This window comes from Coenobita brevimanus, chromosome 24 (assembly GCF_032717465.1).
Source record: "Coenobita brevimanus isolate Jiangsu-jjx chromosome 24, ASM3271746v2, whole genome shotgun sequence".
NCBI classification, from domain to species: domain Eukaryota; kingdom Metazoa; phylum Arthropoda; class Malacostraca; order Decapoda; family Coenobitidae; genus Coenobita; species Coenobita brevimanus.
In genome coordinates this window covers 14,819,946-14,844,419 of record NC_136977.1, presented here as the reverse complement: position 1 = coordinate 14,844,419, position 24,474 = coordinate 14,819,946, and the positions used below count along the sequence as shown (strand labels likewise).

At 42.1% G+C, this 24,474-nt stretch overlaps 1 protein-coding gene across 5 annotated transcripts in view; it reads left to right on the top strand.

Moving 5' to 3' along the window:
* Positions 1-24,474, top strand: part of Khc-73 (Kinesin heavy chain 73) — a 1,251,394-nt gene that overhangs the window by 711,008 nt on the left and 515,912 nt on the right. For all 5 annotated transcript variants that reach the window (XM_080267622.1, XM_080267621.1, XM_080267623.1 and 2 more), the window contains exons 21-22: positions 5,305-5,509; positions 5,646-5,792. In XM_080267622.1, coding sequence (XP_080123748.1) covers positions 5,305-5,509; positions 5,646-5,792 — 352 coding nt within the window. The remainder of the gene's footprint in view (positions 1-5,304; positions 5,510-5,645; positions 5,793-24,474) is intronic.

Sequence of the window (24,474 nt, the reverse complement as noted above, 5' to 3'; positions counted from 1 at the left end):
AAGTAGAGCATAGCAAGGAAATTACCGCATCATATTTGTGACATAGGCTAGGGAGGGAGTGAGGTGGAGTTGAGGTGAGGGGTCTCAGGCAGGGGTGAGACATACCCCCAGTGTGGGGGAGAGGTGGTGTGAAGGTAATTTTAATGAGAGTAGACTGATTCAGGCCGATCATGGCAGAGAAATTATCGCGTCATATTCGGGACAGTGGATAGGGAGGGAGGAAGGTGGTGGTGGTGGGGGGTCTCAGGCGAGGGTGAGATATACCTCCAATGCAGGGGAGAGGTGGTGTATTTACCTATTTGTATTTACCTATTTGTAGTATACAGGAATTGAGCAATGCTCGTGTTGTCCTGTCTCCATGTCCACATTTATCAAGTCTACCTTTACACACATGAATGTTTTTCTCATGCACCACCTCTTTGTCTAAGTTGTTCCAAATATTTAAGAATATACCTAATTGTGATATACACGGAATGTACTATGCTCGTGGGTTTCCGCCGCTGTTTCTCAATAAGTCTAATTTAACTTTAAACTCGTTTAAGTTTTTAGACTGGACGATCTCCTTGTCCAGGCTATTCCATAAGTCTATACTTCTGTAAGGAAAGCTATATTTCTTGATATCCTTCAGGCAGCTTGACTTTTTCAATTTCATTCCATGTCCTCTTGTTGCTCTCTTATCCCATACAAACAGATCTTCTTTGTCAATTTTATCTACTCCCACCATGGTCCTGAACACCGCAATCATGTCTCCCCTCTTTCTCCTTTCCTCTAACGAAGGCAAATCCAGTTTTTCCAGCCTCTCTGTGTATGACAGGTCTGTCAGACTGGGGACCATCTTGGTTGCTGTTCTTTGTATTCTCTCAATCTTGTTTATATCTTTCTTTTTGTGTGGGCACCACACTACCGCTGCATATTCTAACCTGGGGTGGATCATGGCCACTATCAATTTTTTCATCATTTCCTCATCCATATAATGAAATGCTACTCTTATGTTAGTCAAGAGCTTATAAGTCTCTCCAACTATCTTGTTAATGTGCTTTTCTGGTGACAAACTATCTTGGACCAGCACTCCCAAATCTTTCTCTTCTCTCCTTTTTGTGATTAATTCATTACCCAAAAAATAATTCAGTGATGGTCTCCTGGTATTTTTACCCATTCCCAATATTTTACATTTCTTTACATTAAATTTCATTTCCCACGTCCGGCTCCAATTGTGTATCCTATTCAAATCCTCCTGCAGTATTTTACAATCCTCCTCAACCTCTATCTTCCTCAAGATCTTTACATCATCAGCAAACAGACTCGCATAACTGTTCACTCCATCTACCATATCATTTACGTAAATCAGGAACATTACTGGCGCCAACACTGAGCCTTGAGGGACTCCATTTGTTACTTCTCTCCATCCAGACATCTTTTCCTTTATTACTGTCCTCATTTGTCTGTCTCTCAAAAAGGCTCTCATCCATTCCAGAAGTTTCCCCTTTAGTCCTCCTATATATTCTAGTTTCCACATTAGTCTCTTATGAGGTACCTTGTCAAAGGCCTTCTCTAAGTCTAAGTGAACACAATCCACCCAACCATCTCTCTCCTGTACCACATCAATCGCTCTTGAGTAAAAGCTCAACAAGTTTGAAACACATGACCTTCCACTTCTGAATCCAAACTGACATTCAGCCAAAATATTCATCTCTTCCAGATATTTTATCCATCTGTCTTTCAGGATTCTCTCACACAATTTTGCGACCATGCTGGTTAGAGACACTGGTCTATAATTCAGGGGTTCTTCCCTGTTTCCTCCCTTGTAAATTGGTACCACATTTGCCCTCTTCCATTCTTTTGGCACTTTCCCCTCTTCCAGTGAGCATACAATTAAGCTATGAATTTTATCCGCCAGTTGTTCTCTGCATTCCTTCAGTACCCAATTAGAAATTCCATCAGGTCCTGGGGCTTTCCTTACATCTTGAGTTTCCAGTAATTTATACACTTCCTGCACCTCCACTTTTATATCTTTCATCACCGGAACATTTCTAATCACTCCCTCCCCTTCCACAAGCTCCTTTTCTTTAGTGAAAACTGACTGGAAACGTTTGTTCATTATTTCTGCTTGCATTGCCGCATCCTTAAAGACCTCTCCATCTACTTTCAGCTTGGTGATTCCTTCCTTTTGTTTCAGTTTACCATTAACAAATCTATAAAACAATTTGGGTTCATCCTTGCATTTGTCAATTATACCTTTTTCAAAATTCCTTTCTTCTTCCCTACGTATTCTTGTGTATTCGTTTCTTGTTCTTTTATATTCTTCCTTTGTTCTGTCGTTACCTCTCTTTCTCCAATTGTTCCACGCCTTATCTCTCTCTTTTTTGGCTATCACACACCTTCTATTAAACCACTCCTTTTTCTTGTTTTCTTTCCCTCTTACTCTTGGTACAAATTTTTCCACTCCCAAATTATAGAGGTCTAGAAAGATATCCCACTTCCTTTGTATCTCTCTTGTTTCTCTGAATTTTCTCCAATCCGCATTTTCAAAAAAGTTTCTCAAGCCTGTAAAATTTGCTTTGCCAAAGTTGTATCTTCCCTGTCTATGAAGCTCGTCTCTTGGCTCGACGTTTCCTATTAACATCTGGAACTCAATGACCACGTGATCACTTTTTCCCAAAGGACAGAGATATTCCAATGATTCTATTACATCGGGTTCTTTGGTGAACAGTAAATCTAACCTTGCTGGTGTGTCCTCACCTCTAAACCGTGTCTCTTCTTTGACCCATTGCGTCATCACATTATTCATTATTATATTTAATAACATAGTGCCCCACGAATCCTCGCCGCCTCCCGAGTACCATTCCTCCCAGTTCACCTCTTTACAATGAAAGTCACCCACCAAAATTATATTATTGCTTTTCTCAATTATTTTTGGCAAGTAGCTAGCCATATCTGACAACATCTCATGGTATTCGTCATCCTTCCATGCTCTTGTCTTTGGGGGAACATACACTACCGCCATATCTCTCTTAACATTCTCTCCAGTTTCTAATTTCATATATATCACTTCAGCCCTGCCTTCTCCCATTTCCACAGTATCTACATTTATGTTGTTCTTCACTGCTATCATCACTCCTCCTCCCTTTTTTTCTTTTCTGTCTTTTCTCCACAGTTTCTATTTACCATCTCCCAAATGAACATCAATATCTTCTCTTAATTTGGTCTCTACAAAGCACATGACATCAGGTTCATGTTCTCTCAAGAAATCATTAATTTCGATCCTTGTCGATATGAAACCATCAACATTAGTATATATCACCTTCAAATTATTTTTGACATTATTAGTACCCTCTTCTCTCCTACTCTCTGTCCGTACCACTTCCTCAACTTCTGATCTTTCACAACCATCCCCCCTAGTTTCCTTCACTTCTATTTCCTTAAATACCATTTCCTTTCTTTCATATCCAATACTCTCCAAAAAAAAGTATTACGTTCTTCCTCTGTCCTCTTATCATTTTTTTCCTTTACTTCTTCCTTTAATAATTTTAAAACTTCTCTTTCTTCTTCATTCAGATCTTTTCTTATTATAATATTTTCCATCCCCGCCTCTTTGCTTAATTTCCAGGTCACTTTAAGTATCTCATTTATTACACTTTCTGATGTAAACTTGACTCTCATTGGTCTTGTTTCCCCTTTCTTATAAGGCCCTATCCTCCTTACTTCCTCAATTTCTTTTACCCACTTGTCTCCTTCGGGGTCAATCTTGCCTAATATTCTTCTCACCATGTTCGTGTCTCTCTCGAGTCTTGCGAACCTAACCTTTTCTTCCTCTTCCCTGTTTCCAAATACTACCACACATCTGTTCCTTTCTACAGTTTCTCTCACTATTTTCTCTTTTTTCTTCAGTATTTTCACTACATTTTCTTCCATTTCTTTCTTGTTCATTTCCCTTTCTTCCTGGATGATCTCTCTTAAGCTGACCACTTCTTTCTGTTCTTCTTCTGCGTGTGCCCACTTTGCCTTATGTTCTTCTAATACATTACTCACCTTCTCCGTTTTATTAGTACTCTCTTCAAGTTTCCTCCTCAGTTCAACATTTTCCCTCTTCAAATTCCTAATCTCTTCATTGGCTGTTTCGTTGGACTGGATTAGACTCTGTATGGTGGTTTCCGTATTTCCTGATACATCCTTTATCACTAGATTCTCTACTTTTTTTTCGAGTTCACTAATCCTCATAATTAATGTTTTCACCAGGTCCATGACATTAGTATTAGCATCAAAACCTTGAAATTCCATTCCCTCATTGTTTACGTTTTCGGCCATGTTTAATGTAAAGTACCTAAACAGCTGTTACCGATTAAGCCACAAACATTCATGTATATTATTGCCAACAAATCTTTACATTTTTGGTAGTCTACTAACTTTCAATATTTTAAATTTAAAGAAAGACCCTAGGAGACAGGACAGACAAAATTCCTGAAACTACTCAAGGTTAGGAGCGATGCCTTGGACGTCCGGTCTCTCCGGCTGTTCGTGGTGTGGGGGGTTATTTCTGTGTGAGTAGAGACACAAGCTGCTCATGGCAGGGAAATTACTGCACCATATTTGGGAGGGAGGAAGGTTGAGGTTGGGTGGAGGGTCTCTGGTTGGGGTGAGGGGGGATGAGACACACCTCCAGTGTGGGGGGTATTATGGTGGGAGGAAACACACACACAAAGCAGGGAAATTGCCGCATCATTTGATATGAAGGTGAAGGGGGAGGTGGATGTCGGGGGCCTTGGAAGGAGGATCGGGAATGAGACCCCTCCATACGATGTACATGTGGTATTGGTGGGTAGTTTAGTTGGGAGGGGACAGAGCAGGCTTATCCAATCAGCCAGTGGGAGGTGGAGTAGTGGCTGGGGAGGGGGTCCCCCAACAGACCTGGTGAGGGGACGGAATCTTCCCACCACCTCATCCCCTAGTTCTGATTGGATGTCATGAAAGGGGCTGGTTTAGTGCTCGGCAGTTTTTCACAGACCTTCTACGATCATCAGTCATAGGACTCGATGTGGCAAACTTGCAAACTGATGATCGTTAGTCATAGAACTTCAGGGGTTAAAAACTGTCAAAGTTTGGGGTAATTTCATCCATCACTCTATGAAATGTCTGGGTTAACTAAGAATATTGTTAGTGAGTGATCCTTGCATAGTTAGTAAGTGTTTATCAGTAAATGGCTGTGATGATACTGTATAGCAGCCATATATACATTAATTGATGGCAGAATCTGTACATCAGTGTTGCTCAGCATGTAATATTCATAACCAGTCTCTATTCAAACAGATGGAGTGAACTAACACGCAAGATTGAAATGTGGGTAGAGATACAGGAATTGGGGGAGTGTGGAGACTATATGTCAGTAGAAGTCACACCACAAAAAGACATTTTGACTGGAGGTGTTTATCAACTACGTCAAGGGCAGCAGAGACGCATTGTATGTCGAGTCAAGCCTGTGTCCAACTCTGGCACCCTTCCATTAATTTGCGAGGTGAGAGACGTATAAAATACTGTAATTGGGTTGAGGAATGGTCAGTTCCTTTTTTTAATGCAAAATCTCATTAATATTGAGGAATGGCTTTTTTTTTTAAATCATGAAATATTTCATATGATTTCTTTTATTTCAGGCTATAACAAATGTCAGCATTGGGTCTGTGTGTGGGCGACTAAAATGCCAAAGACAGCTTGATTCATATACTGAGGAAGATCTAAGTATTCTTAGAGAAAGATGGAGTGAAGCTTTGAAAAGAAGACGAATGTATCTTGATCAGCAGGTAAGTTTCAGCTGCAAAAGTGGTTTTTGTTAGAATTATAGTTCATTTTTTCCATGAATTCAAAATGGGCAAAGGTCTTGAACTGGCAGTTTTGTGCAGTGGCAGTATTGTAACCAGTGGAGTTTATTTTCATGTAAAGTTACTGTTGCTGCTATAAAGTATAAAACAAGGAGAAAGTGTTCATTCCACATTTTCAGTGCCTTTGTGGCTCCTTGGTAATATGGTCTTACCTCTCCTGGAGAGGTATCCACCTGCTCATGCTGACCTCTCAAGCATCCCGTTAAAATTTTTAGTTCATATTTTCAAATACACTTAAGCATTGTTTCTGACCTCGGGCGACACAGATGGGGACAGTGCTGCATGGAGCTTTACCCTGGGATTTTTTTTTCTCTCACTCTCCTGGGATATGGCAAACAGGCAGACTTGTGTGTGTGGCAAAGTGATAGGAAAGGTAAAGTCTTGGGCTGGTATGCCTGTGGAAAATTCAACCACATTGGATATGCAGTAAACTCTCAATTGTCCGTTGTAATTCAGCCAAGCCCTACGCCAGTTAAAGCAAAAACGTCGGATATCCACAGTGTGTTGGAAACTGGAAGGAAATGGAAATCTCAGATGCATAACAAGACTTGTGTATAATGGTTTGTGGTACTTAGTGGCGACCATCATCCACTCACTTGATATAGTGCTGCCTACTTCTTCCTTCACCTTTATCTTTTTTTTCTTTTTTTTTCCCCCTACCCTCCTCTCTTCATATTTCTCCCACCTTTCCTCATTTGATTACTCTTCTTTCCATTCTAATAGGCTTTACATTGAGTGACAAGCCTAATGGTTTCCTGTAAGCCAGAAAATCATTTACAATGCTGAGTGGTAACCACTGAGCTCTATAATATGGAGTGGCCATCTCATGGCTAGCACAGCGTAACTGATGTAGCCGCCGCCAGGGCAGCACTGGTGTAGCGACAGCCATGGTACACCTCGCCTGATGCTGACAGTTTTTGAATTGAGGTGTTCGTTGGGTTTTTGAAAGCAGCCAATGATTCTGTAATATATAGTGCCATGGTCAGCTGTGTACCTTCTGGATACAAAAATGGATACAGGAATTCATCAGAGAGAGATGGCATTACATTTCACAACTAAGAAATATATCTTGTTGCTTATGGCTCCCTAGGGTGGGGCAGGAAGATTCTTCCCCAGTATCTCTGCATGAATGAGGCCACTAAAATGGGCCCATTTATCTCCAGTCTTTCTCTCCATGTCCTCTTCTCTGCTGTTCATACTCTCTTATAGATATTTCCATGTTTCTTCGACCTTTATCAATCTGGACATTCGGTTTCATGAAATGCATAGTGCCATAAATGGTAAGTTCTGCACTGCCGCAACCTATGGCGTTGTTTTATACTCACTGGCTAAATGTACCCGATATATTGAACTAGGCAGAAAAAAATCATAATCCATATATGGTTTTGTATTATAAGCTAAAAGTGTCTCTTTATTAATAATCACTGCTTAGTGGAAGTAAAGTATTTGAATTTTAATTTGATTGTCTGTGTTTCAATATGGCCGCCAAAATCACATGCCCATAGCGGAGATAGCCACTCCATATTATAGAGCTCAGTGGTGGTAACCATGTAACCAACCCGTACTTGTTCCCTACGTGTCAGCAAGTGGGTTGGTGGAGGTTAATGCCCCTCCCCATAAAACAACAAACTCAAGACAATCGGCCACCCCTTACAGGATTATGGCATCTAGCTGTACTGTAGATAGATAGATAGACATTATGTACTATTGTATGTATAGGTATACCCTGCTGTATGATACCCCTAGATGTAATACCCCGGCTTAGTGATGGGGGTAGAAATACCACAATACCCTGCTTGACGATGGTCGCACCCGGTTTAACCCATTGAGAGCGATAGGCCTCATTTGGGACTTATCAGAGTCGAAAGCGATAGGCCTCAAATGAGTGTGTGTGATTCTCAAAGGTGTACCAAAACCGTGCCATGAGGAGTAGGTGGCTGAAATTTGTATGGGAAATAGGAGCAGGTGGAAACTCTCAATACCACTCACGCACTGCCCTACATTGCCCCATATACGCTCAGAATATGCGCGCACGCACGCACACCATGGACCACGTATGTAAAGTTTCCTCAATTTCCTCCTGTGACACTGCCAACCCCACACCAGGCGCTAAGGGATCTGCACACACACACACACACACACACACGAAAGAGAGAGAGAGAGTGAGAGATAAAGATGATCTCCACACACACACACACACACACACACACACACACACACACACACACACACACACACACACACACACACACACACACACACACGGAGAAACAGCCGAAGAGAGCAGACGTCCCAGCCATCGCTGCTAACCTTAAGTAGTTTCAGGAATTTTGTCTGTCCTGTCTCCTAAGGTCTTGTTTTAATTTTAAAATAATGAAAGTTAATAGACTACCAAAAATGTAAAGATTTATTGGCTAGACTGTACATGAATGTTTGTAGTTTTTTTTCGGTAACAGCTGTTTTGGTATTTAACCAAAATCAAACATGGCTGAAAATGTAAACAATGAGGAACTAGAATTTCAAGGATTTGATGCAAATACCAATGTTATGGACCTGGTTAAAACATTAATTATGAGGATTAGTGAACTTGAAAAGAAAGTAGAGAATCTAGTGATAAAGGATATGTCTGTAAATACGGAAACAACCATACAGAGTCTGATCCAATCCAATGAAACAGCGAATGAAGAGATTAGGAATTTGAAGCGGGAAAATGTTGAATTGAGGAGGAAACTAGAAGAGAGTACTAATAAAACGGAGAAGGTGAGTAATGTATTAGAACATAAGGCAAAGTGGGCACACGTAGAAGAAGAACAGAAAGAAGTGGTCAGCTTAACCCCTACACCGCGGGCTTGTTTACCAATGACTTGCGTGTGCCGCGGGGTTATTTGGGCTCCGACAGACTCTCAAAAAATATTTGCCAAAAATCAGTTATTAGTCCTAGAATAATAAAATTACATATGCTTATGGCACATACCTTCAGCTTTCTCCTGGAATGATTGTTGAGCCTTCGTCGGTTACCGTAGGACTTGTGGAGACCTCTGAAGTAGGGTAACGAAGTCTCCACTTTACACTTCCCGACAACCCGTAATATGATTACCACAGCCAGATACAAACACTATAAACACTATTCTACAATTTTCAAGTAGTTTGGGATCCATACTCAAAAAAAAAAACACTGTGAAAGCAATGGAAATTACGAGCGCGTCTGATCGTCGCACTGGCACTAGTTCGCTCTTGGTAGTCTGTCATTTATTATTCATAAAACCCCTCACACTTTATATTTCTATTACTATATAACACTTATATATATCTACAGTCTTTATCCATAAGTTTCCTTCAGTAGTATTAGTTTGTTGTCACTGTAGGGATTCAATTTCTTTCAGTAAAATACGTAGCATTCACTTTCTCGTCCTGTATACTGGCATTGAGAGTGAATGTCACTTTCATCTTCACTCTCATAACTCATAGCATTCAGACATGCTAGAGTGAAACTTTCACTTTCATTACTCCTAGGGTATATACTCGTATTCTTATAATACTACTCATTTACATTTCTATTTACGTTCTCTATTTTATTTACGTTATTTACATTTCTATTTTATTTACACTGTGTTGTGCACTGTCACTTGAAATAACTTATAAAACTATTTTCCATTGTTCATGTATATTTACATTCATTACTTTCACTTGCTGTTTACACATTATTTACACATTATTTACAATTCCACTTGCACTGTTTTACTCAATAGAAAGATCGTAGTCACTCTTTTATCAATTGTCAGCCCTTTACCTCTTTCCACACGAGGTTTAGTAGGGGGTAAAGGTCACAGGGCCATTTGCATGGGGGTGAAAAAAAGGCCTTGAAGTCAGCAAGATGAAACATACCTCCTCTCACTTCGGAAGATGAGAGTACACTGATAACGCAGGGCCAGCCAGCCTAGAGGCCTTTTTAGGGGTTATTCAGAGTTACCAATATTACTTCTTGAAACAGCTAAGTCTAGCACTGATATGATTGGCAGGAAATCTAGACAATACATTATAAATTTGGTAGTTCCAGGTGAATGTAAATATCACTTAGGCTTCTCCCTTCCCTCCTTACATGTATATTTATTACGAAAATAGATTGGAGGCCTACTTAGGAGATATATAATCAGAGCTACCAATGTTAAATCTTGAAACAGCTTTGTGTAGCACTGATATGATTGGCAGGAAATCTAGACAATACATTATAAATTAGGTAGTTCCAGGTGAATGTAAATATCACTTAGGCTTCTCCCTTCCCTCCTTACATGTATATTTATTACGAAAATAGATTATACGGCATATTTCAAGGGGAAAAAAACAGCGAAAATTAGCGAACGAGTGCACGTGAGGTGTTGTCAGGTGATAATTAGCCAATTCCAGGTGTATGGCACTCTCGCTTACCTGATTTCTTTCTTGTATATATTATTTGGTATAAGAATACGACATAGGGCTTATTTCAATGGATGAAATCAGAGAAAAATTCCAGGGAAGATTTACTTAGCGTAGCATGACCGGGCAGGCGAGAGGATAGGGTAATGGAGGGGGGGTAGGGAGGGGAGTCAAGAACGGGGAGAAATGGCTAAATTGTCAACAATGGATGGGAGTACAGATGAGATTAGGAGTGCTGACTAGTGTTGGACATTGTCAGTACTGATAGATGATACAAGCCCCCACTTGGAAGCCCGGGTGAATTCAAAATAACATAGAATCACAAAAGCGACACCCCGCGGTATGATCCCTTGCTCCCAAGCATCACGAAAGTGACGCCCCGCGGTTAAGGGGTTAAGAGAGATCATCCAGGAAGAAAGGGAAATGAACAAGAAAGAAATGGAAGAAAATGTAGTGAATATACTGAAGAAAAAAGAGAAAATAGTGAGAGAAACTGTAGAAAGGAGCAGATGTGTGGTAGTATTTGGAAACAGGGAAGAGGAAGAAAAGGTTAGGTTCGTAAGACTCGAGAGAGACACGAACCTGGTGAGAGGAATATTAGGCAAGATTGACCCCGAAGGAGACAAGTGGGTAAAAGAAATTGAGGAAGTAAGGAGGATAGGGCCTTATAAGAAAGGGGAAACAAGACCAATGAGAGTCAAGTTTACATCAGAAAGTGTAATAAATGAGATACTTAAAGTGACCTGGAAATTAAGCAAAGAGGCGGGGATGGAAAATATTATAATAAGAAAAGATCTGAATGAAGAAGAAAGAGAAGTTTTAAAATCATTAAAGGAAGAAGTAAAGGAAAAAAATGATAAGAGGACAGAGGAAGAATGTAATACTTTTTTTAGGAGAGTATTGGATATGAAAGTAAGGAAATGGTATTTAAGGAAATAGAAGTGAAGGAAACTAAGGGAGATGGTTGTGAAAGATCAGAAGGTGAGGAAGTGGTACGGACAGAGAGTAGGAGAGAAGAGGGTATTAAAAACGTCAAAAATAATTTGAAGGTGATATATACTAATGTTGATGGTTTCATATTGACAAGGATCTAAATTAACGATTTCTTGAGAGAACATGAACCTAATGTCATGTGCTTTGTAGAGACCAGATTAAGAGAAGATATTGATGTTCATTTGGGAGATGATAAATACAAACTTTGGAGAAAAGACAGAAAAGAAAAAAAGGGAGGAGGAGTGATGATAGCAGTGAAGAACAACATAAATGTAGCTTTTTTTTTTTTTTTTTATGCGAGGAAGAAGGAACCAAAGGCCATGAGCCAGAAGTAACAGTTCCCTCCAAGAGAAAAACAAATTACAATTGAGAGCCAGATTGAAGATCCGATCATTTTGAGATGCCTGGACACACTACGTTTGAAAGACTGGAGATCATAGGCAGCAGGAAATACAGACGGAGGGAGACAGTTCCAGAGCTGACCTGTTGCATAAATGAAAGACTGGGAGTAACGGTTAACTCTTGCATTAGAGAGTTGGACAGAAAAGGGATGAGAGTTTGCTGCCAGACGGGTGCTACGCGCCCGTCGTAGAGGTGGAGGAATGCAAGCAGACAGTTCAGAGGAGCAGTGACCATTAAAGTAGCGATAGAAAAGAGATAAAGATGCAACAGTGCGGCGAAGAGACAGAGGTTGAAGAGTGTCAGTAAGAGGAGGAGAGTTAATGAGACGAAAAGCCTTTGACTCCACCCTATTGAGAAGAGCTGTATGTGGGGAGCCTCCCCACACATGAGAGTTGTACTCCACACAGGAGCAGATAAAACCCCTGTATAGAGTCAACAATTGTGCAGGGGTAAAGAAAGAGCGGAGTTGGCTTAGCACACCCAATCTCTTGGAAGCAGATTTTACAAGAGATGTAATATGATCTTTCCAAGATAAGTCCCGAGTAAATGAAACCCCAAGCATGTTCAAGGATGATGCAGGATTAAGCTGAATATTATTAAACATTAGTGGGTATACCTGTGGAAGATTTTGTCAGGTTGATAGGTGTAAGAACTGAGTCTTAGATGCATTAAAGACAACCATATTATTTTTACCCCAGTCAAAGATATGAACCAAGTCAGACATTAGGTGTGCCATAGCCTCATCCCTTGTTTCTTGAAGTAACTGTTGAGATGGGCGTTGCGGGAACCGAATGGAAAGGTGAAGGGTGGAGTCATCAGCGTATGAGTGGATGGGGTTAGATGTACAGCTTAGAAGATCATTGATGAATAAAAGGAAGAGAGTTGGTGATAGGACAGAGCCCTGAGGAACACCACTGTTGATAGATCTAGGAGAAGAACGATGGCCGTCTACAACAGCAGCTACAGAACGACCAGAAAGGAAGCTAGCGATGAAGGCACAGATAGAAGGATAGAAACTGTAGGCGGGCAGTTTGGAAATTAAAGATTTATGCCAGACTCGATCGAAAGCCTTTGAGATGTCAAGTGCAATGGCAAAGCTTTCGCCAAAGTCCCGAAAGGAGGATGACCAGGAGTCTGAAAGGTAGGTGAGAAGATCGCCAGTGGAGCGTCCCTGACGGAACTGGGAGAAGGCAGGGCTGAAGTGATATATATGAAATTAGAAACTGGAGAGAATGTTAAGAGAGATATGGCGGTAGTGTATGTTCCCCCAAAGACTAGAGCATGGAAGAATGACGAATACCATGAGATGTTGTCAGATATGGCTAGCTATTTGCAAAAAATAATTGAGAAAAGCAATAATATAATTTTGGTGGGTGACTTTAATTGTAAAGAGGTGAACTGGGAGGAATGGTACTCGGGAGGCGGTGAGGATTCGTGGGGCACTATGTTATTAAATATAATAATGAATAATGTGATGACGCAATGGGTCAAAGAAGAGACACGGTTTCGAGGTGAGGACACACCAGCAAGGTTAGATTTACTGTTCACCAAAGAACCCGATGTAATAGAATCATTGGAATACTTGTGTCCTTTGGGAAAAAGTGATCACGTGGTCATTGAGTTCCAGATGTTAATAGGAAACGTCGAGCCAAGAGACGAGCTTCATAGACAGGGAAGATACAACTTTGGGAAAGCAAATTTTACAGGATTGAGAAACTTTTTTGAAAATGCGGATTGGAGAAAATTCAGAGAAACAAGAGAGATACAGAGGAAGTGGGATATCTTTCTATACCTCTATAATTTGGGGGTGGAAAAATTTGTACCAAGAGTAAGAGGGAAAGAAAACAAGAAAAAGGAGTGGTTTAATAGAAGGTGTATGATAGCAAAAAAAGAGAGAGATAAGGCATGGAACAATTGGAGAAAGAGAGGTAACAACAGAACAAAGGAAGAATATAAAAGAACAAGAAATGAATACACAAGAATATGTAGAGAAGAAGAAAGGAATTTTGAAAAAGATATAATTGACAAATGCAAGGATGAACGCAAACTGTTTTATAGATTTGTTAATGGCAAACTGAAACAAAAGGAAGGAATCACCAAACTGAAAGTAGAAGGGGAGGTCTTTAAGGATGCGTCAATGCAAGCAGAAATAAAGAACAAAGAAAAGGAGCTTATGGAAGGGGAGGGAGTGATTAGAAATGTTCCGGTGATGAAAGATATAAAAGTGGAGGTACAGGAAGTGTATAAATTACTGGAAACTCAAGATGTAGGGAAAGCCCCAGGACCTGATGGAATTTCTAATTGGGTACTGAAGGAATGCAGAGAACAACTGGCGGATAAAATTCACAGTTTAATTGTCTGTTCTCTGGAAGAGGGGAAAGTGCCACAAGAATGGAAGAGGGCAAATGTGGTACCAATTTACAAGGGAGGAAACAGGGAAGAACCCCTGAATTATAGACCAGTGTCTCTAACCAGCATGGTCGCAAAATTGTGTGAGAGAATCCTGAAAGACAGATGGATAAAATATCTGGAAGAGATGAATATTTTGGCTGAATGTCAGTTTGGATTCAGAAGTGGAAGGTCATGTGTTTCTAACTTTGTTGAGCTTTTACTCAAGAGCGATTGATGTGGTACAGGAGAGAGATGGTTGGGTGGATTGTGTGTACTTAGACTTAGAGAAGGCCTTTGACAAGGTACCTCATAAGAGACTAATGTGGAAACTAGAATATATAGGAGGACTAAAGGGGAAACTTCTGGAATGGATGGGAGACTTTTTGAGAGACAGACAAATGAGGACAGTAATAAAGGAAAAGATGTCTGGATGGAGGGAAGTAACAAGTGGAGTCCCTCAAGGCTCAGTGTTGGCGCCAGTAATGTTCCTGATTTACGTTAATGATATGGTAGATGGAGTGAACAGTTATGCAAGTCTGTTTGCTGATGATGTAAAGATCTTGAGGAAGATAGAGGTTGAGGAGGATTGTAAAATACTGCAGGAGGACTTGGATAGGATACACAATTGGAGCCGGACGTGGGAAATGAAATTTAATGTAAAGAAATGTAAAATATTGGAAATGGGTAAAACTACCAGGAGACCATCACTGAATTATTTTTTGGGTAATGAATTAATCACAAAAAGGAGAGAAGAGAAAGATTTGGGAGTGCTGGTCCATGATAGTTTGTCACCAGAAAAGCACATTAACAAGATAGTTGGAGAGACTTATAAACTCTTGACTAACATAAGAGTAGCATTTCATTATATGGTTGAGGAAATGATGAAAAAATTGATAGCGGCCATGATCCGCCCCAGGTGAGAATATGCAGCGGTAGTGTGGTCCCCACACAAAAAGAAAGATATAAATAAGATTGAGAGAATACAAAGAACAGCAACCAAGATGGTCCCCAGTCTGACAGACCTGTCATACAGAGAGAGGCTGGAAAAACTGGATTTGCCTTAGTTAGAGGAAAGGAGAAAGAGGGGAGACATGATTGCTGTGTTCAGGACTATGGTGGGAGTAGATAAAATTGACAAAGAAGATCTGTTTGTATGGGATAAGAGAGCAACAAGAGGACACGGAATGAAATTGAAAAAGTCAAGCTGCTTGAAGGATATCAAGAAATATAGCTTTCCTTACAGAAGTATAGACTTATGGAATAGCCTTGACAAAGAGATCGTCCAGTCTAAAAACTTAAACGAGTTTAAAGCTAAATTCAACTTTTGAGAAACAGCGACGGAAACCCACGAGCATATTACATTCCGTGTATATCACAATTAGGTATATTAGGTAAATACTTAAATATTTGGAACGACTTAGACAAAGATGTGGTGCATGAGAAAAACATTCATGTGTGTAAAGGTAGACTTGATAAATGTGGATATTAAGACAGGACAACACGAGCATTGCTCAATTCCTGTATACCACAAATAGGTAAATACAAATAGGTAAATACACACGAAAGAAAGAGAGAGAGAGAGAGAGAAAGAAAGATGATCTGCACACACACACACACACACACACACACACACACACGAAAGAAAGAGAGAGAGATAAAGATGATCTGCACACACACACACACACACACACACACACATGAGAGAGAGAGAGAGAATAAAATAGAAGAATGGCACAGCATCCCCTCATCCCTTGGAATGAATGAATGATGTCCCTCTTGTCAGTCATTCTCCATTCCCATCCTCTCTCAGAGAGAGAGAGAAAGAGTGAGTTATGAGTAAATTTGGCTGTGCGTAAGGTAATTTATCGTAGTTTGAGAGAGAAGAGAATATAGGAATAGCAGATAATGCATCCTTTTCGTGAAAGAGGAGATAGGCTTGACAGCCGTCCCTTTTTCTCTGTCATTGTCCATTCCCTCCCTCCTCTCTCAGAGAGAGAGAGAGAGAGAATAAAATAGAGGAATGGCACAGCGTCCCTTCGTCCCATGGAATGAATGAATGACGTCCTTCTTATTTTTCATTCTTCATTCCCATCCTCTCTTGGGGGGAGAGAGAGGGAGTTATGGGTAAATTGTATATATGCTTTGTTGGCAGTGCGTAAGGTAATTTATCATAGTTTTAGAGAGAGAGAGAGAAAAAGAGGGTTGATGATACAGTAATCACGTGATCAGTGCCCAAGGCCATGGTAAATATAGGCTGTGTTTCCCAAATAATGCCCCATTCCTTACCCCAGTCACTACGGGTGGTAGGTTGCTCGCATCACCAGCTGTTCATCTTCTGGCCATTTTATCTCACCACCACTTGACTTTATGTGGTCATATATATATATTGCTGGATGTGCCCGAACATTTCCAAGATGATTATGTGTGTTTCATTCAATTCTGTAAGACACGAAATTTTGGCCTAATCATCGCTTCCCAGCAGGTACCTACAAAATGATCGTCACTCTCCACGAGTTAATGATAGGCCCTCCTAAGTTTCGTTCACGGGCAATGGGCCAAAATTTTAAATCATACCCTTTCACATAGCCAGCTGAGCCCACCCGCCTCCCAGGATGCGCAGAAATGCTTGTGCAGCCCCCACAGTAATTGCTTACCTCTCGTTCATCCATATTTTTCTTCTCGCACCGGCTGTCTCTGAATGAGGAACTGTCTTAAGCTTGCCCACTCCACATCGTGTTGCATTATTGACATTACACAAGCTGCTATCATAGTGCATCATAACCATGTACGAGTTGTGCCATGAGTAGAGCAGTGATATTAATTCTGTGTGAAGTGCGATTTTGTGTGAATTTTGGCCTAAATAAGTGTGATCATGTCTGGTAAGGGTGCTGCACGTGTTGGTGCTAGAGGTGGTGCTAGTGGTGACCATGGTCGGAGTGGTAAGCAGCCTGCTAGTGTTGGTGCTGGCGATGTTCCCGCAAAGCGTGCTCGTAAAACTGTCTTTGGAAGTGAAGTTAGATATTCTTGAGTGCCAGGACAAAAAGTGAGGGCATGTGCACCATTGCCTCGGCTCTCCACGTGGCCTAGTCGACTGTCGCCACCATTATCAAGAAGGGGGAGGTCTTCAAGGCCGCCGCTGGGGAGGTTGCAACCTTATCCGCCTCTCGTACCATCCCCCATAGAAAGCCTGCAATGAAGGAGTTAGAGAGGATGCTCCTCTTGTGGGAGGAGGACCATAACAGGAGGAAGGCACCCATAAGTCAGGCTATCATATGTACCAAGGCACTCACACTTTATGAGGAAGTAAAAGTGAGGTGGTATCTTGATGATAGCAAAACATGTAAGGCTAGCCAAGGGTGGTTTGACTGCTTCAAGAGGCAGACAAGCCTGCACCACGTGAAGATGTATGGTGAGGCAGTGAGTGCGGATATGATGGCGGCGGCAGCGTTTCCTGACGAGCTGAAGCACATCATCACAGAGGGTGGGTACAGTGCGAAGCAAGTTTTGAATTTTGATGAGACTGGGCTCTTTTGAAAGAGAATGTCCACAAAGACATTACTTGTAACAGAGGAAAAGTCTACATCAGGGTTCAAGGTCTCGAAGGACCAGCTGACACTGTTGCTGGGGGCAACGCTGAGGGTGACCTCAAGTTCAAGCCGCTGCTTGTCTACCACTCCAAGAAGCCCAGGACTCAGGTGGGGTATGTGGAGGAGAGTTTAGAGGTGATTTGGAAGTCAAACAGGAAGGCCTGGCTGACTTCCGACATCTGTTCTTCCTGTTTTCAGTCCTACCTCTCTCATTCCTCAAGAGGTATGCCTCTAGGGAGAACTTGGCAAATAGCTTTCTCACGGCGGTAGACTGTGTGCAAAGCCACCCTGCTGCGATGAAGGACTGGGCAAGCAACATAGAAGTGGTGTTCCTGCTTCCCAAGACCACATCCTTATTGCAACCCATGGACCAGTGGGTGATCATGACGTTTAACCCTTAAACCGCGGGCTTGTTTTGCTTTGACTTGCGGCTCCAGCGGGCATATTTGCGCTCTGACAGACTCTCTAAAAATATTTGCCAAAAATCAGTTATTAGTCGTAGAATATTAAAATCACATATGCTTATGGCACATACCTTCAGCTTTCTCCTGGGGTGTTTGTTGAGCCTTTGTCGAGTTCCGTAGGACTTGTGGAGACCTCTGAAGTTGGGTAACGAAGTCTCCACTTTACATTTCCTGACAACTCGTAATATGATTACCACAGCCTGATATTATCACTAGAAACACTATTCTATGATTCTCAAATAGTTTGGAATCCATACTCCCCCCAAAAAAAAACACTGTGAAAGCAATAAAAATTACAAGGGCGTATGACCTTCCCACTTCCGATCGTTCGCCGCTGGTGGTGTGATTTATTATTCATAAAAACACTCACAGTTTATATTTCCATTACTATATAACACTTATATATATCTACAGTACAGTCTTTATCCATAAGTTTCCTTCAGTAATAGTAGTTTATTGTCACTGTAGGGATTCAGTTTCTTTCAGTAAAATACATAGCATTCACTTTCTCATCCTGTATACTAGCATTGAGAGTGAATGTCACTTTCACCTTCACTTTCATAACTCATAGTATTCATACATGCTAGAGTGAAACTTTCACTTTCATTACTCCTGGTATATATACTCATATTCTTATAATACTACTCATTTACATTTCTATTTACGTTCTCTATTTTATTTACATTATTTGCATTTCTATTTTATTTACACTGTGTTATACACTGTCACTTGAAGTAACTTATAAAACTATTTTCCACTGTTCACTTATATTTACATTCATTGCTTTCACTTGCTGTGTGCACATTATTTACACATTATTTACAATTCCACTTGCACTGTTTTCCACAACAGAAAGATTGTAGTCACTCTCTTTCAATTGTCAAGCCTTTACCTCTTTCCACACGAGGTTTAGTAGGAGGTAAAGGTCACAGGGCCCTTTCCATGGGGCTAAAAAGCGGCGGAAGTTAGCAGGAGTGAATCCGACATACTTTCACCTTGAAAGACGACGGTGAACTGATAGTGGTGGCCTCCTGCCGCCTGGCTAGGGTGAGTACAATACTGCCAACTTCAGCCTTGTGAGACCTGCTAATATATAGCAATGAAATGATTGGCAGGAAACCAAGACAATAAATAATAAATTAGGTAGTTCCAGGTGAATGTAAATATCACTTTGGCTTCTCCCTTCCTTTCTTATATATATTTTTATTACGAAAATAGATTATATGGCATATTTCAATGGGAAATAAACAATTAAAATTAGCGAACGAGTGTACGTGAGGTGTTGTCAGGTGATAATTAGCCAATTCTAAGTGTATGGCACTCTCACTTACCTTATTTCTTTCTTGTATATATTATTTGGTATAAGAATAGGGCATAGGGCTTATTTCAATGGATGAAATCAGTGAAAAATTCCAGGGAAGATTTACTTAGCGTAGCACGGCCGGGCAGTCGAGAGGATAGGGTAATGGAGGGGAGGTAGGGGGAGGAGTCAAGAACGGGGAGAAATGGCTAAATTGTCAACAATGGATGGGAGTACAGATGAGATTAGGAGTGCTGACTAGTGTTGGACATTGGTAGTACTGATAGATGATACAAACCACCACTTGAAAGCCCGGGCGAATTCATAATAATACAGAATCACAAAAGTGACGCCCCGTGGTATGATCCCTTGCTCCCAAGCATTACGAAGTGACGCCCCGCGGTTAAGGGGTTAAGGCATATTACCTCTGCCGCGCAATGCAGTAGTTGGTGAGGGCCTGTGACAGCGATGACAAGACGACAGTGCAGACATTATGGAAAGTCTATAAAATATGCCTCGCCGTAGAGAGTCACTGCTGCATGGTGGGAAGTTAGCCAGCCCACCATGAACGGTGTGTGACGGAAGCTGTGGCCGGAGTGTGTTCACTCCTTCACCGGCTTCCTTGAGGGTGTGCAGGCACCGCTGGTCCAACATGCGTGGCAGGAAATTGGTCAGTTGTCGCACAAAGCAGGCTTCGGGGAGGTCGATGAGGATGTAGAGGAGGTTCTGGAAAGCCACAGGGAGGAGCTCAGCAACGAGGAGCTCCTCACTGTGGAGATTCAGTAGGTGCATTAGGAAGCACAGCAGGAGGAGGTCTTCCCTGAAGTGTGAACCCTCAATATAAAAATTCTGAGGGAGGTGGTGACCAAGTTATTTTCATATTTTTTTTTTAATGCAAGGAAGAAGGAACCAAAGGCCAGGAGCCAGCAAACTGTTCCTTTCAAGAAAAAAACAAAAACAATACAACAGAGAGCCAAATGCAAGATCCTTTCATTTCAAGATGCTAGGACACACTGCATTTGAAAGATTGGAGATCATAGGAAGTAGGAAAATGGATGAGGTCATTGTGCTTATGCTCAGACATGACCCTCTCCCAGGATAAAGCAGGGACACATCTGATCAGCTGGAGGATGGGATGGAGGTGTACAGGACGATGCTGGAGGAAAAGAAGAGGGCGGCCAGGCAGACTACAATCACTCCCTTTTTCAAACAGGCTCGTACCATGCCAGCAACCCACAGAGGATCTCCCCAGCTCTCGACCAGTAGAGCATCTCCCCAGCCCTCAACCAGCAGAACATCTCCCCAGCCCTCAACCAGCAGAGCATCTCCCCAACCATTGACCAGCAAACACACACCCGGTGCCTCCTCCCGTTAAGGACGTGCTCAGCCCCTAGTGCGGGACCTCACCCCCAGCCGATCCGCATCTGTCTCCCTTGCTACCTTGTCAGTCATCACAGCGGTCTCCCTTGCCATCTCACCGGTCATCGCAGCTGTCTCCCTCACCACCACCTCTGTCATCGCATAACACTCCATCGCCACCCCCAGATCCATCGCATCGCACCCCATCACCACCGCTTGAGTCATCGCATTGCACCCCATCGCCGCTGCCTGAGTCATCACATCGCAGTCCATCACCACCCCCCAGAGCCAGCGCATCAGTCTCCCACTACCATTACCTCACCTTGCAGGCTCCCCCATCCGACCCTTTCCCGGGATTTGGGTTTGAGGGCTTTGAGGAGGATGAGTGAGTGCTAGGGAGCACCATATGTCCCCTAGCCTCGGGGGTGGGGGGGGGTGAGGATAGCAAGGATGAAGACCAGGACTGGATATGGACTTACAAGAAGTAAGTGATGAGAGGAGTTTGATATTTTCTGACCTATTTTTAATGATTTTCAGATTTTATTTGTTGGTTTTTGTGAGTTATTTTATTTTATTTTATTTTTTTTTATGCGAGGAAGAAGGAACCAAAGGCCATGAGCCTGCAGTAACAGTTCCCTCCAAGAGAAAAACAAAATACAATAGAGAGCCAAATTCAAGATCCGATCATTTTGAGATGCCTGGACACACTACGTTTGAAAGACTGGAGATCATAGGCAGAAGGAAATACAGACAGAGGGAGACAGTTCCAGAGCTGACCTGTTGCATAAATGAAAGACTGGGAGTAACGGTTAACTCTTGCATTAGAGAGTTGGACAGAAAAGGGATGAGAGTTTGCTGCCAGACGGGTGCTACGCGCCCGTCGTAGAGGTGGAGGAATGCAAGCAGACAGTTCAGAGGAGCAGTGACCATTAAAGTAGCGATAGAAAAGAGATAAAGATGCAACAGTGCGGCGAAGAGACAGAGGTTGAAGGGAGTCAGTAAGAGGAGGAGAGTTAATGAGGCTTAGTTTAGCTTCTTCTACAGCAGTTAGGCCATTTAGATTGGCTTTAAGCTTGTTTTTGGACTCATTTGGGTAGGTTTAGGAATTGGTTGGGGGTGAAACCCAAAACTGAAAAACGCATCCCTATACTTTACATGTTAAGTCTACCCCGATATACGACACCTTGCCTAGTGATGGGTTTTTACCTAACCAGTTGCATTGTTAAACCGGGGTATACCTGTACTCACCAGGTGTTGGCATTGATTGTGAGAAACAGCACTGGGGATTCGTACTCATAAACAGCACAGTACACAATACAGCATGGGTAGTTTAACAATCATAGTAAAGCACTGGGACATGAGCACTGACAGACCATTAGCTTTGCAATAGAATACAGTACAGTAGCTTGAACATAGGATGCCAGAGAGTTTGTCAAGCACCAGGATTTTGTGACCGCATGGTCAGAAGAGTGGGAGCACACAAGCATGTCTTGGCACTACAACATCCACAGGCAAGTATGAGAGCACGGTGGCATTCTTGGCATGCCAAATAAGCCATGCCCACGATGGATTCAGATTGGCTGGTGCGTAGTGGGTGTTTTCATTGGCTCCCAAGTTTTGGGATTTCCCTTGGTGCAGGTTGGCTACTGCTTACAAGCTGGTGTAGACCCCACAATGCCAGATATTGCATTGGACCACCAGTTACATCCCATTTCAGTGCCAGATGTTGCATAAAAATTGTCGGATATTGTGTTAATAGTCAGGATCTAGCTGTGCCAGATATTGCGTTGGGCCAGATGTTGTGATGACGGATAATTGAGAGTTTACTCTCCTGACATTCAGGAGGAGTGCCTCAGGTTTATGACAGATGTCCATCTTCAAACAGTTCTGTGCAAGCTGTGAAACCAGGTTTGAAGACCTCCTTAAATTGTCAGTAAGTCATCCTGATTCAGGATTAGCTTGCCGAATCCCTAAAATTGTGGTTGAGGCCATTGAGGGAGTCAGCCAGAGGTTTGAGGTCTTTGAAAGGAAATTTTATGTTTTTGAGCCAACTGCAAGAGTTACCCTCCCTCTCAGCCAGGTCATATGCTGACATCGTCCAAGATGGAACTAAAGAACTGAAGGGGTTTGCTTCAAATAAAGAGGTTAATTTCAAACAGGGTAGTGAACATCAGGCATGGGTTGCACGACCAGAGAAGGGGGTTAGGGCAAACAGCGCCTCTGTGTCTGGGAACATTAAATCATCCTCAGGACCATCCCAGTCACAGCAGTAAAGAGACAAACACTAGTTCTTTTATAATTAACCCCTAAAGTGCGGCCATCGACAGCCAACCCCCCCCCGTGTGGCGGGGTTGTATCTCGGTCTGAGTACGTGTAGGAAAATATTTGCCAAAAATCAGAGATTAACCCTAGAATATTATAATTTTTATGGCAGATAGTACTTACATTCAGCTTTCTCCAGAGACAGGTGTTGAGCCTTCATGGACTACCCAAGGACTTGTGGAGACTTGCAAAGTTGGGTAACAAAATCTTCACTTTCACACCTCCAGCAACCCGGTTTCCCTTCTACCACAGCCTCAGTCTGTCACAGTACACTTTATACTACAACGTACAGGTAGTTTGGAATCCATATTTGTACAATAAGCACTGAAAATAAGGCTAAAATCAACGGAGCGTACGGCTGACATGCAGCGCGGCGGCGGTCTTCCTGTCACTGAACAAACATTTCCCTTTTCACAGCTAAAAACACGTATACTACATTATTTTCCATCATAGTACTTCCCAAAGACTCGCAAGTCACTATTACGGCCATAAAAATCACTGTCACTGCCAGCATTGTGAAGCGGGAATGAGAAAGACCACCGCGGCGCGCTTTTATTCTGCCTTACGCCAGTCACTTTATTCTCGTTCCTGTCGGCCGCTCGCACTTCATTTCTATCGCTCACTTTCACTCTCGCTGTCAGTTTAGTGCCTAATTCATCACTGTCACTGTCATTACTTATAAAAATAATATTTCCTACACACCAAACTGTCACTGTCATAACATAGAATAGAAAAATATGCTTTCAACTTCTTACACTGGAGTGACTGTCACTTTCAATACTTATATTATTACTATGTACAATAATTTACACTGAAATCACTGTCACTGTCAGTGCTTTTACAACTACATACACTAATTTACACTCAACTGACTGTCACCGTCAGTACGTACAAGAAAACTAAGCACTAGTATCACTGTCACTCTCAGTATTATTTACATATTTCCACCCTTATTTTCAATATCTACTTAGGCTGTGGTAGTCAAAGAAACACGGGTAAGCGCACAGGGGAATCTGACACTCTTTGCACTGCAAGGAGGTGCGTCTAAAAGTTCGTTCTTGCCGGTTTGTGTGGCTGCAAACATAGCACCTCCTCAGTGCTTTCCCCCTCTTGGCAGTGCTAGGCAGTGGCTCCAGGCGGTGTCACTGAAGGTAGTCCTGGCACTGTAGGCGGTCTGGAGGTGTCTGTGAGTGGCGCCTGGGACCTAATGGCAGTACCTGCCCAAAACGCTGAAGCAGCTGGTAGACACAAGTCTTTGAAAACCGCCTGAGAGAGTAGTTAGCTGGCTTCCTGTTCTTGATTTTATACAGGATGAAGGCGTTCAGCATACACATATCAAGCAAGTGCAAGAACACCTTCCTGTACTATCGCCG